Source organism: Mytilus californianus, unplaced genomic scaffold, assembly GCF_021869535.1.
Source record: "Mytilus californianus isolate M0D057914Y unplaced genomic scaffold, xbMytCali1.0.p SCAF_1, whole genome shotgun sequence".
Taxonomy (NCBI): domain Eukaryota; kingdom Metazoa; phylum Mollusca; class Bivalvia; order Mytilida; family Mytilidae; genus Mytilus; species Mytilus californianus.
Window position 1 is genome coordinate 138,518,742 of NW_026262581.1, and position 14,510 is coordinate 138,533,251.

The 14,510-nt window shown below is 34.0% G+C and overlaps 1 protein-coding gene across 1 annotated transcript in view; it reads right to left on the minus strand.

Moving 5' to 3' along the window:
* LOC127736691 (hemicentin-1-like) overlaps nt 1-14,510 on the minus strand; it is a 100,284-nt gene that overhangs the window by 30,759 nt on the left and 55,015 nt on the right. Inside the window, exon 12 of the mRNA XM_052247273.1 lies at nt 13,348-13,647. Within this exon, the coding sequence (XP_052103233.1) occupies nt 13,348-13,647 (300 nt within the window). The remainder of the gene's footprint in view (nt 1-13,347; nt 13,648-14,510) is intronic.

Here is a 14,510-nt window from a genome sequence, read left to right on the forward strand (position 1 = left end):
CAAGCAAAGCTCACAAATGATATCCACGCCCTTTGCAAGGTCCGGGATTTGCAAAGGAAAACCCTTTGTCATGACTCTTAGCTAGATTCTGATAAAAACCATGTGAAAGGGGCAACATAGCATTATATGATAAAGAATGTGAGAAAATGTCAATAAACTGTAAGTATGGGTTTATAAAAATTGGACCAAGTTGCAAATACAAAATAAGTAACCTCTAAATAAAGCAAAAAGAAAGTCCATTCTTTGATAACAGAGAACCTAAACATGATTTCGGACAAAAAATTAATAAAAGGAAATGCACAATAGCGCAATATTGTTAAAATTGTGAGAAAGTTACAATAAATTGAAATAAGGGGGTTAGGAGAACTTGCGAATACAATCTGGTTACTCACAAAACAACCAATAGCAAAGTCTGTGCATTGGTACGCGAAACAACAAAAATGATTTAAATAAAGAATCAAAAAGGAGGTGCACAATAACAATATATGGTTGAGATCGAGAGGGAGTTTCAATTAGTTGTAATTAGGAGTTAATAAGAGTTGGGAATACACGATTAATATTCTCTTAAAATAAAGTGATGGAAAGGGCAATGTTAATCCTGCGGTAGGCCAAACCCCTGAAAATGTTCTTCAAGAATACATGAATGAATAAGATATTGTAAAAGCTTACAATATTCTGTCAAGTGCAGTTGCGGATACAAAAGTGAGAAAAATGACGAAACGACAGACGAAAGACGGACGGACGAGCGAAAACACAATCTCCACTATCACTTAATATACACTCCGCTTTATAATGCGGGGTATATACAAAGGAAAATATTGCTAGTACATAAATGAATCGAATAAATAATGAAAGTAACGTAAAAGCGTTTCCCGTTCTTTAAATATGTAAACCGAATTGTTGTGTGACTGCTGGATACGGTGGTTTTCTGTCTCGGTCATGGTTAATCACGAAAAATGATATATATACCGATCTCCTTTAAAATGCTTTAATGTCAGAAGTGCTATGCATCATAACGTTCCCAAATAGATGCGTGGATTTTGATAATTTATCTTTGAAAAGCTAGTTCGACAAATATTGTAGAATTTAAAATAGCAACCTTCAAGCGGAATTAGTGTGATTTCGTTAATTATTTCAGAACGTTATTCGGAACGTTATTCGGAATTGACCTTATGCAATATAAGAATAAGGAGATATTGTATGATTTCCGATTACTATCAACAAACTGAAAGGTTTGGCTCAGTATAATTAGTACTTTCCTTGATATAAATTGTTTTTGGCTTTTGTTTGCATAAAAAAACATATAAAAAAGACTCCTCCTCCTTCTCATCATCATCATCATCATCATCATCATCATCATCAAACGTGTTTGCTTTTAAATGAACGAATTCCAAAAGGAAATATTTCCAAATATCTATTGTTGCTTTTAAATTAGTAATACAAACTACACCATTTGTACCGTAAAATAGCGTGGAAATAATACATATACTTACTTCCTTGTACGTTTAAGAAGGTCTGGGTACTGGTTCCTGTTCCGACGGAGTTTGTTGCTTGACAGGTATAGTATCCTTCATCGCCCTCAACAGAGTTAGAAATTGTCAAAGATGGGGTACTGACAGTAGCACCTGAATATTTATTTGGGTTGCTGGCTACGTTTATTGCAACAGGTACATTATTTGTTATTCTATTCCATTGAACACTGGTGGCTGACGGGGTTGCAAGTATAGTACATGTCAAAGTAATAGAATTTCCAAGAACAACAGTATAGCCTTGTCCGACTGTTACTGAGGGTACATCTACAAAAGATTTAACATGCACATTCTAAATTTCCGATTGAACTAATGATGTTTACCTATCAAGAACAACTCGCCCGGTGCCACATTTGAAGCAGGATCGGCCAACTATTCCGGGGTAGATGAGATCACCTCTGGTTTATAGTGGGATTTATGTTGCGCATTATTGAGTTTCTACATAGTTTTTTTAGAATTGTGTTCGTCTTTTCGTTTTTGGCCATGGTTTTACGGATCTATAAACCATATATAAACTTGTTGAATAATTAAATTATTTACTAGTATACATAAAATGAAAATAGGTCCCACTGATTCTTTTTATGACAAGCTTTATAAATTAATGAGTTTAAAGCGATTACACATCATATGTTAAGACGTTCATTGACACAATTTAAAAAGGTAGGCGACATTTGCGTATCATTAAAAGGTTAAGACAAACTTACTGCCAACTACAGAGAGCTGAGTTTGTTGACTTTGTCCAGTTCCAACAGAGTTTGTAGCGTAACATGTGTAGGATCCTATGTCATTACTGCCAGCATTCAGAATGGTTAGAGATGGGGTTCCTGTTGTTGATCCAGAATATTTGTTCGAGTTAGTGTTAGAGTTGATATTTGTTTGAATGCTATTTGTGATCTTTTGCCAGTACACATTTTGTACTACAGGGGTTCCAGAAACAGTACATATCAACTGTACTGACTGCCCATAATTTACACTATATGATGACTGTGGTACAGTGACTGTTAATATACCTGAACAGGGATAAAATAAGATAAGATAAGTTCACACAACTAGTGAACTAACATATAAACGTGGTTTATCTTCTTTAACGTCAATTTTGCAAATCAGTTATAGATACGTGTATAAAACCAAAATTTGATCCCAATAGTTTGTCTTATAGAAAAAAAATCCCCCCAAAAAAACCACATCAGATGGAAGAAGAAGAAGCAAATATGAAAAACTCACTTCCTGTAACGTCTAAATATGTCTGTGAACTTTGACCTGTGCCCACTGCATTTGCTGCGGTACATATGTAATACCCTTCGTCTGTGTCAATTGCGTTAGAAATGGTCAGAGAAGGCGTATTAGTACTTCCTCCTGAATATCTGATGTTTGATCCTATATTAGTTTGCTGTCCATTTACTATCTTATTCCATGTCACACTTGTATGAGATGGATTAGCTGTCACGGTGCACTGGAGCGTGACAGAAAGACCAATTTCCACTGAGTAATAGTTGGATAATATCTGTACGGAAGGAACAGCTGTAAAAGGTAAGATTTTGTAGACGACATTTGATCTATACGAAGGGAACAGCTATAAAGAGTAAAATTGTTGATAAAAGAATAACATTTACCATTTTTCAAATTTACTTTAATCAAAGCCATTGACCTTTGTCAGGCAATTGTATTATAGTCTTCTATGATGAGACGTTATCAGTTGCTAGAGGATGATGAACGTAAACAGTACATTTTGTGTTTAAATCTGCATGAGGTGGTAAAGTTGAACATTGTTTAATGATATATTGCATTGCTATTTATATTGCTATGCACCACATTGATATGAAGGATATTGTCTACTTTCTGATACTTACATCCTTGAACATCGAGGTATGTCTGAGAACTTTGTCCAGTTCCTAAATTGTTAGAAGCAGAACATATGTAGAATGCCTCATCTGTATTTTCCGCACCAGTGATAATCAAATTTGGTGAAGATACGGTACCACCCTGGTATCGCCCTGATATAACTATTGTTGACGGTATACCATTTTGTATTTTCTGCCACGAAATACTTGTTTCTGTTGGTGTAGCAACAACATTGCATACAATGGTTGCTGTATTTCCGTAGTTTACGGAGTAGTAGTTGGATCCAATAGTAACAGTAGGGATACCTACAGAATAATTGTTTTATAACCATGACTTTTATTTCACAGGCAGAGTAGGATGAGAAGATTTTAGTTGAGTAGTAATCAGTTGTTTGATCTATTGATCAAGCATGTTTGGCTAATGAAAATTTAGGTTGGTTAAATATTCAATTATCTTTTCTTTTTTTTGGATCTTTTTGATAATCAAATTACAGTACATACATACATTTTTACAAGACATAAGTGAATAAAATTAATGACATTCTTATAATTGTTATTATGCGACTAAAATATTCAATTATCAGATCATTTGACTAATATTAACTAAGACAACATCCTTAAATGTTTTATCAATGAACATGCTTACATTTAAAATGTGTCTGTCTGGTTAATAATCATATTTGAATTAAAGTAATGGGATAAACATGATTACGATAAACTTTTATGCGCAATATAATTTTTGAAGTAATTGTAATTATTTTTATTATAGTTTCCAGTTTTCTATTTTTTAATTCTTTGCACAGGCCACTTACTTCCAATGACATCTAAAAACGTTTGTGAACTTTGACCTGTTCCAACACTATTCGTTGCAAAACATACATAGTAGCCTTCATCGTCTAGAATTGCATTAGATATTGTTAGAGTTGGACTGTTTACTGTAGCACCAGAAAACCTCCCAGATATTGTTACCGTCGTTGTTACTCCATTTATAATTTTCTGCCACGTGACGGAAGTATGGCTAGGATTGGCTTGTACATTGCACACCAGATTGATGCTACTTCCGATGTTGACAGAGTAGACATTTTCTTGTACTGTCACAACGGGTATATCTGGAAAAGTCATTTAAACATTCTGTTGTTATTGAATCATATTGAAAGGAGGGAGGTCTTATTGTATATATATATGGCATAGAAAATTGAAATATTACAAAATCTAGTCATTTCGGTGAGAAAAAAATAATTAGTAAATGCAAATGTCAAGAAGAGACAGATAGCACATATTCAATTATTTAACCAAAAAATAAAACTAATAGCATATGTTCACAACCATTTATTAGTGAGAAACATTAATCACACAAAAGTACTTATAAAGTATTAAAATGAAAGGTGTTGCAAGTATAGGAAATCATGTGGGTAAATTATTTAGCCAGTACTTATATGTGCTCTATATTTGCGCTGCATTTACCATTATCTGAAAATTGACCCAAATCTGTGTATTTTAATAAAAATACATTAAAAGCTGTTGACGAAAATACCAAAATCAAAGATAAATTCGAAAAATGATCATCCTTTCTCGCGATTGCAGATGTCGAATTATTACGCAGAATACTTAGAAAATATTACAGGAAAATTTATTTATTTATGAAATATGATGTATTACATGTACCACAAAATACTGTCGTTCTGTAAAACAACTTACTTCCAATGACGTCGAGATAAGTCTGCTGACTGTTAGAAGTTCCAATGCTATTTGTAGCATAACATATATAGTTTCCTTCATCCGATGACTGAGCGTTAGTAATAACCAGTGACGGATTAGAGACTGTAGAACCACTGTATCGTAAGTTGGAGGAGGTGGTATCTATACTTTCTGGTTGATTGTTAACAATACGTTGCCAGTATACATTGGTGGCAGCAGGTGAGGCCACAACAGTACAACCAAGAGTCACAGTGGCACCAATGTTAGTGTTGTAATTTGATAAAGCTACAGTTACTGACGGTAAATCTGTAAAAGATATTTTGAACTTAAATTAATTCTAACAAAAAGTTTATAAAATTCTGTAAATTATATAACTTTTTATGCTTCAATACTTCATTCAATATCAATATTTTTATAAGTTATTTTAATTTAAGCAATAGCAAAGTGTATCAGTAAAACATTCATTTTTAAAATACAGACAATAAATATATGAAGTTTAAGATGTGGTGTGAGTGCCATTGAAACAAATCTCCATTAAAGTTACAATTTGTTAAATTAAACCATTATAGGTCAAGGTACGGTCGTCAACACGGAGCCTTGGCTCACACCGAACAGCAAGTTATAAAGGATCCCAAAAATGACTAGTGTAAACCCATTCAAACAATAAAACCAACGGTCTAATCTATATAAAAAACGAGAAACCAGAAACACTTATGAACCACATCAACAAAAGACAACCACTGAAAAGCAGGTTCCTGTATATATATGTTTGATAACATTTCTTTTACAATTGAAAATGTAATTCAAACGCCTAACACCTCGAGTTTGTTTTAGCGCATACAACTTTAGCATTGATTCGTTCAAACCTGCTTGTATCAATATTGCGTAGTATGATTGCTTTCAATTATCAATAGTGATCTTTAAACACTAACTGATCGAGCAGAGCCATAATAATGAAAGACTGATATCGACATTACATACATTTCGCAGTTACCACAACGAATTGGTAGACTGATGCAATATGCCAGTGTGTCAATTCATAAGTGACATGTTTTCGTGGTCTTTGATCGTTAGATACCGATATACACAGGTAAATCTTGCTCACGTGAAATTGACGTAAATAAATCCACGTGAAATTCACCTCAAACAAGCTTAAACATAAAACTGACATTAAAATGTTCATTGGAATTTCACGTGAATCTCGCGTGAAATTTTTTCACGTGAGTTTTATGTGAATTTTACAAAAATAAAATTGTAATTTTTATGATTTTTAATTTAATTCGAAATTTATATGTTATTTGAAAAACTTTGCTTTTAAAAATCACAAGAACTGATTTAACGTGATTTTCACGTATAAGATCGTTTGAGGTGACAATCACGTGCAAATCACTTGAGATTCACATGAATTTCAATTCAAATGAAATTTATGTGAGTGAAATTTCCGTGTGTAGTCGTCTAATCATGTTAGCGATTGTGTCCTGTTTCCGGTTCTGTGTGTTACCTTGATTTTCCAAATAGATCAACGAGATTTAAAGACCGGTAAACTACTGACGCCTTAACATAAACACCAGAATACACTTACTTCCTGTGACAGTCAAATATGTCTGAGATGAAGATCCGGTACCGACAACGTTAGTTGCTGTACAGACATAGTAGCCAAAATCACTCTGAGCAGCACTGTTGATAATTAGATTAGAACTGCTGACAGTTGGTGTGTTATATTTTCCAGCAGTGGTGGAAAGGGAAGATTGTACACCATTTATAATTTTATACCACAGTACACTTGTGGCACTTGGGTTAGCGGATATTGTACAGACAAGAGTTGCTGTCTGTCCAAGTAGTACACTGTAACTGTTGGACTGAACAGTCACAACAGGTAAACCTGCAAAATGATATATATGTATATATAGATATATCCAAAGAAGCATTATCAAAATATACACTTATCAATTTGAGAATATATTGAAATGTAAACATTATGAATTCTAATCATATCACGAATACGTTCACATATAGACATATGTACATTTTATATACAGTGAAAATAACATGCAAACCAAAAACATTTTCAAATAAGTTTTTCCAGAAAAGGCTTTTTCTAGACGTTTTTGATTTTCTCCCGTCATTGAAATATAACGGTTTCATGTGTTGATTTGAAAAAAAATTATATCTGTCATCTTCATCTTTTGTTCATGGTTTTTTCCGTCTTTCGTAGACTTAGCTATGTTGTTTTATCTTCTAATGTTCCTGAATAAGTTACAAATGGATACAGATGGTTAAATAATGAACCAGAATGAGCTTCACGATAAAAAGTAGAATACTTCATACATACTTCCGATAACATCTACATATGTCTGTTGACTCTGTCCAGTTCCCACCGCATTTGTTGCATAACAAACATAATAAGTTTCATCATTTTGGTCCACGACATTTATTGTAAGAGATGGATTACTGACGGTAGAACCACTGTATTTAGCAGTGTTTGATGTAGTAATGGTCACTGCCTGTGTGTTCTGTGCTCTAGTCCAGTAAACCTGTGTATGGGTAGGTGAGGCACTAACAGTACACACTAGCTGGACAGACTGTCCATAATTAACAGGGTAATTAGTTTGTGCAACAGTCACTATTGGTAAAGCTGTATTAAAAGAAATGATATATTACATATTCTAGTACATTAAATTTTGAAGAAAAAAAAAATTGTACATTGGGATTTAAACACAACAAATATTTAATCAGGCATTTTCTTTAAAACAATTGTCTGGAAATCGGTAAATTTTCATGTAATTGATAAAATGCATATACTATATATATATATGCTCAATTAAAGCTTAAAAGGACGGAAATTGGTATACCTTATAATGTAATATACTTACTTCCCACAACATTAAGTGTGGTCGGATTACTGTGTCCAGTACCAACATTATTTGTTGCGTGACATCTATAAACACCAGAGTCGCTCTGAGTCGTACTGAGAATGATCAGTGAAGGTAAGTTTACAGAAGATCCTTGATATTTCTGGGTATTCGTCATAGATAAAGTCTGTGCTGCGTTGTTGCCGACTGTCACGGTCCAGTAGATATTTGACTCTGTGGGATTGGCTGACACAGTACAAGGAATTGTAATTTGACTACCAACATTTACACTGTACGCACTCTGGGGTATACTTACTGTGGGTATGTCTACAAAATAGAATTATGTACATAGTATAGGCTGTTGAACTAGACGCGAACACGATGCTAACAGTTAACAAGTTAGTGTTTGGATGTGATCTAAACGGACAGTTACACATTTACTTTGAGGAAAGTTTTATTGAGATTTCTACGATGCTATATCAATAATCGTTACTGGTGTTCAACAATGGTGCACGCATTATCAGGCTAAGCATACCAACACACGTACATGAACATAACGGTTAACAGGAGGTAGCTGTCTCCCTGGTCAAAAAGCACACAAACATGCAACTCTTACCAAGCAGCTGACTAAACATGAAGTCATTCAACGAACGGAAATGTTTAAGAAAAAAGTAAAATCACAAAAATACCGAGCTCAGAGAAAATTCAAAACGGAAAGTCCTTAATCAAATGACAAAATCAAAAGCTCAAACGCATCAAACGAATGGACAACAACTATCATATTACTTACTTGGTACAGGCATTTTCTTATGTAGAAATGGTGGATTTAACCTGGTTTTATAGATAGCTGAACCTCTCATTCGAATGACAGTAGCATAAAATTCCATTATATTGACATTAAAATAATCCAACTCTCGGCAAACAAGGAGTAAGTGTATGACAGATTGGAATTTTACTGCAATACTTTTCTGGATTATCAAAACAAAATATGAACTTCAAGCAAATTGAGGTTAAAGTATTACTTACTGCCTACAACATTCAGAAAAGTCTGACTACTTGAGCCTGTTCCTGCTGCGTTTGTAGCAGTACATACGTAATTCCCTTCATCCGCCTCTGTAGCATCAATGATAATCAAAGATGGAGATTGTACTGTAGATCCACTGTACTTGTTAAAGTTATTTGTACTCATATCAACTGTTATTAGAACACCATTTACAAGTTTTTGCCAATAAACGTCAGTGGCTAAAGGATTGGCAGTTACTTGACAACCAAGGACAATTGTTCCTCCAAAATTCACGGAATACGTGTTAGATAATACTTGAACACTTGGGATATCTAGAAAACAGTTAGGTTTATTAATCGTTGATTTTTAAGACATTTAAATATCGAACTAGGATGTAGTTAATATAGAATAATAATAGAGAAGGTATGATTGCAGCGGTACCTTTATATTTGTATAGACAAGGTGCAGTTTGACCTTTAACATTTTGATTGTACAGGTCACTATCGTTAAAGTTCCTGAATAAGTCTCAATATGGCTATATAAAAATAAGATGATGTGGTATGATTGCCAATGAGACAACTATCCACCAAAAATCAGAGAAGTGGATGTAAACGATTACAGGCAACCGTACAGCCTTCAACAATCAGAAAATCCCATACCGAATGGTCGGCTTTAAAAGGCCCGGACTGTATCAGTTTCAGAAGGTACATACTTATTATCTCTTTTATTTCATCTCTTCTGATTTGGGAATAAAAAGAGCAAGTATACAGAGGAATTTACACATACAATTTTTTTTTAACAGGAAATATCTTTCTAAATGTTTATATAAAGTCACAATAGTCCAGCTGATTCGTGCATATTTTAAAAAGAATTGTGAGTTTGATGATATAAGCATGAAACTTTGCACAATTGTAGATCTATATATGGTTGTCAATTAAAGCTATGAAAAATCTAATATGGCGGTCATTTTCAAGATGGCTCCCAATCAGTCAACATTTCACCACCATGTATAAATTAAAGCAAATAATATTCAAAACAAATCTTTTAAAAGCATATGCAATGTAATCCAACGTTTTTTGTAAGTCATGGCGGTATATTAGACTTTACAACTTTTTTAAAATGGCCGAAAATTTCAAAATGGCCGCCAAAAATTGAAAATTTACTAAACTAAGACAAGGCTCTGCTGATATTCATTTCTTTCATCGAAATGCACTTTGCAGTTCATACGATGGTCTAGGGATTGTGTGTCCATGATACATCGATGCTGCTTGCAAGACAATTTAATTAGAGATCATAAATGGAAACATTCGAACCATTTTAGGACGCCTTAGGATTTGTTTGACTGTGTACAATCTAAGTCACAAATGATTATTTATATGTTCCTCTTCTCCTTGTCACAATCCTTTCTTTTTCTTTGACTGTGGATCAAGATGATCAATAACATAATACGACTCATCACCGAATTTCTACTTCAATGAGTAACACAACTCGTGCTAACAGTTGGCAAAAAACTTCACCCCTTCTGGAACACTTGCGTTGATCCCTAGTTTTCAAAAAAGGGACTCTTGTTTGTTATGCTTTTAATGTTGTTGTATTTGTTCTTCATTTTTTAATGTCTGTGTGTGTTGTTTACCAGTGAAAGTCGTGTTTATCCATCGTACAGACATGGAAAACCTTCTTTCACTTCAAACTTTCACATTTGTTCAAGTTTTAGGTACTTTACATATACCACCATGTTTGTTTGGCGATACTGGTCATGACTCATCAAGCTATTTAAACAATAGCATCTAGGTAGCTTACCTTTCTTGAGCACCTGAGATCATCCTCTGTTTAATGAGGGGTTGGCGTTGTTCAATTTTTAGATTGTTTGTGTAGAGATGTCTTGACTGATGTTAGTCTTTTGGTTTTGTTTTATCCATTCTGTTGTCTGATTTTGTTTTTCTTATGATTTTTGAGTGACTTGGAGTCTCCTTCATCTTTTTTTATGATCTAAAAGTTATCAAAGGTACCAGGCTTATAATTTGATACGCCAGACGCGCGTTTCGTCTACATAAGACTCATCAGTGACGCTCATATCAAAATAGTTAGAAAGCCAAACAAGTATAAAGTTGAAGAGCATTGAACAGCAGTTTCCAACATGTTTATTTAGGACATCCCATTTAGTTTTTGCACAACTTCTCACCACATTTTAAACAGCACTGTGCATAACATCATTGTCCTCATTTTTGTACCGTTTTAATATCCTTCAACCACATTTTATTAGCTCATTTCAAAATGCTGATACCTTCGTGATAATTGTCAAGTAGGGCATATGCCATCCGTATTCCCTCGAAGTAGCACTACGGATAAAAGGCCGAAACATTCCCTAACCTAAAGCTTTCATATGCTTATAAGGTGGATTGAAACTGGTTAATTACTATAGACATTTCAGGACAAGACACCATATCTATATGCTGTATTTGTGCGATATTAATGGTCAATCAGATTGCCCAACCTTCTCTTTTGACAAGTATGTAATTCTACTCATGGCTTGATCTAAATTTTCCATTTTCAAATTACGTTTGCAACACTCGACATATTGCTGGATTGTTTTCATGAAATGTCGAATCGTAGTGACAGATTTTATCTTTTCCTGAAATATTGTTCAATGCGGACTGATAGATAAAGACGGATGGTCATTTGTATTGCCTCTTCATGCGTGGAATGATGTCCAGACATACTTAATGTTTTTATAATCATCTGCTTCAAGCAATCTCAGTAACTTATACATACCATGTAAGGATAGAGTTGCACAATTGACTAATTATACCAGGTTTGCATACATGCATTTCTGGTTAGAAAATTGACACTGCATGTCCATAAAACGGTTATTACTAGATGTAAGTATGAAACTTATGGTTATATTTGGTTAGTGCTAAGATATATCTGATTCTTTACTAATATTTTTAGTTACTAAGTTAAAGTAATAATACGAACAGTTGTGCTGGCGCGTAATATATTGGTAAAAGTACCAGAGAATATAAGAGAAATGCATATATTTCAAAGCATTAGGTTATGACGAATTAGCCAAGTTAGACTAAAAAATGCTGAAATATGGAAATGTTCATACCTGTTGTTGTCAATATTGTTCACGGCTGCTGTTGTGAAACCACCAGCATTTGCGGAATACTGAATATTTCATCGATGGAATCTTTTAGTACTGTAGATAATTGGATATTGGATCATACGTTAACGACCCATACGTACGTTTTGCATTAAGTGCCTCCTTTACAGTTCCTGTCATGCACTAGAAGGGTCATATACATTAAGAGATGGTTCTAGTTAAATGTAGCATTAAATAAGAATAAAACAGAAGTAAATTCGAAATGGATAGCGTCGTATTTGCCTCAATGGAATAATTCGAATGCATCTGAATATTTGTCCAATCGATAATCAACTAATGTTTTTAATGACTGTGGAAAAGATTTTTGCCTACATCATGTCTTTTGGAACTACCTGCATGTGGAGGTTACTCGCGTATCGTTGTCATACAAGCAGATTGTTGCAATTGTTTGTTTAATTGCAACACAAAAATAATCATTAAATAGAAGAAGTAAGCAACTGCCTTGTTAATGGCATGGCAAGCCTCAGATTACAGCAATTTTGTTTATATCATTACTATGCCGTCTTCCATCAGATCATTAAGAAAACTGTTCGAGTCGAGAAGTATTCATTCTATTTAAGTCTAGTTTAAATATTGGGGAAAAAAACCAGTATCTATCCGTGATCCCTCGTTGTAGACTACATGTCTGCATAAATGCTACCGTAGTTACAATTTTCTATATTTTCTTCACAATCTTTTGATGTTTGGCTTTAGTATAAAAATATGGCATACACGTTGTATCATATGGCACTTAGTTTTACTCAAGGTACGTTTAAACAAAACACTCTGTAACCTTATATAAGGGATATTAGTTGAGTTTGATATCTTATGGCGGCCATCTTGGAAAAAGCCGCCATTTTGAAATTTAAATTTGGGTCCATATGTTATATTATTTGAAGCATTCAGCATTACTAGCATTCCAAATTTGAACTTATATAACTGATATTTGTTGATTCGGATATTTAGAGACGGTCATCTTGAAAAAGTCGCCATATTTAAATTTCAAGGTGGGTCTATAGCTTATATTTTTCGAAACATCCCGCACTACTGGCATGCCAATTTGGCCTTGGATTTGACCTTATATAAGTGTATATGTTGATTTTGATATTTTATGGCAGCCATCTTGAAAAAAGCCGACATTTTGATATTGCAAGATAGGTCCGTAGCTAATATATTTTGAAACAACCAGAACTATTACCATGCCAAATTTGGCGCTTTTATCATCAAACCCACATTTTTTTCAAACATGTGCCGGACTACAATTATCTATTCGTTTACTGACCTCCAATCACATCTAAAAATGTTTGTTGACTACTTCCAGTACCCACACTATTCTGAGCATAACATTGATAGTAGCCTTCATCAGATAACTCCAGTGCACTGATAGTTAGAGATGGTGAACCTACAGTAGAACCTGTATACCGTACATTGTTCATATCTATACTTGTCATTTGTCCGTTTACTAGTTTCCGCCAGTAAACACTGGTTTCTGTGGGGTTAGCTTGTACTGTACACACCATTGTTACAGTTTGCCCGTAGTTAGCAGAATATTGATTCTGAGCAACAGTAACTGTAGGAATATCTAAAAAAAATATATGTGTCATTGAATATTCTCTGGTTGAACAAAGATAAAAAGTTTGAAAAAATGCGAAAAGAATGATAAGAAAAGAAGAGATATTTGCATTGACGAAAGAACGAAACATCATACAAACGAAGCACAACACCTACACGCACCAAAAATAACAAAATAACATGTGAAATAGATAAAAACTATTTAATAATCACCCTTAAAATGGCTATACTATAAAAGTATAACAAAAACACCGAACTCCAAGGCCAAGGCCAATTCTAAAAAGGGAAGTCCATAAATACTGTGGCTATGAATCCACGAAACAAGTGAAAAACAATTGCCATATTTATCAATCCTTTAAATAAACTTATTCTAAAAGATTACCAATTCGACACTATAATCATATATTCAAATATTGTGTTTATTGGTATGATTATTGATTTTGCTATCATTAAATGAAACCATACTTAATATTATTGTTATACACATATATACTTTCACGGGACTATAATCTGTCGATACCAATACTTCGATATTGCACAATGTCTTGTTTTTTTACTGTTACTGACGTCTTTACACGTAATACCCTGGCAGTATCGATCTGATGAGTTCAGTCCTTTTCAACTGTTTTATATACTTATATTGTGCTGTAACACCACTGTCCCGGGTTAGGGGAGGTTTAACCCCACCACATTCCTTATGTGCCTGTCTTAAGTCAGTGGCACGTAGTTCAGCGGTTGTCGTTGGCTCATGTCTGACATATTAGTTTTATCAATTGAATAGTTTCATATTTTTAATGTCGGGGCCTTTTATAGCCGACTTTACGGTATGGTTTTTTTCTCGTTATTGAAAATCACACTGTTGCCAATAATTGC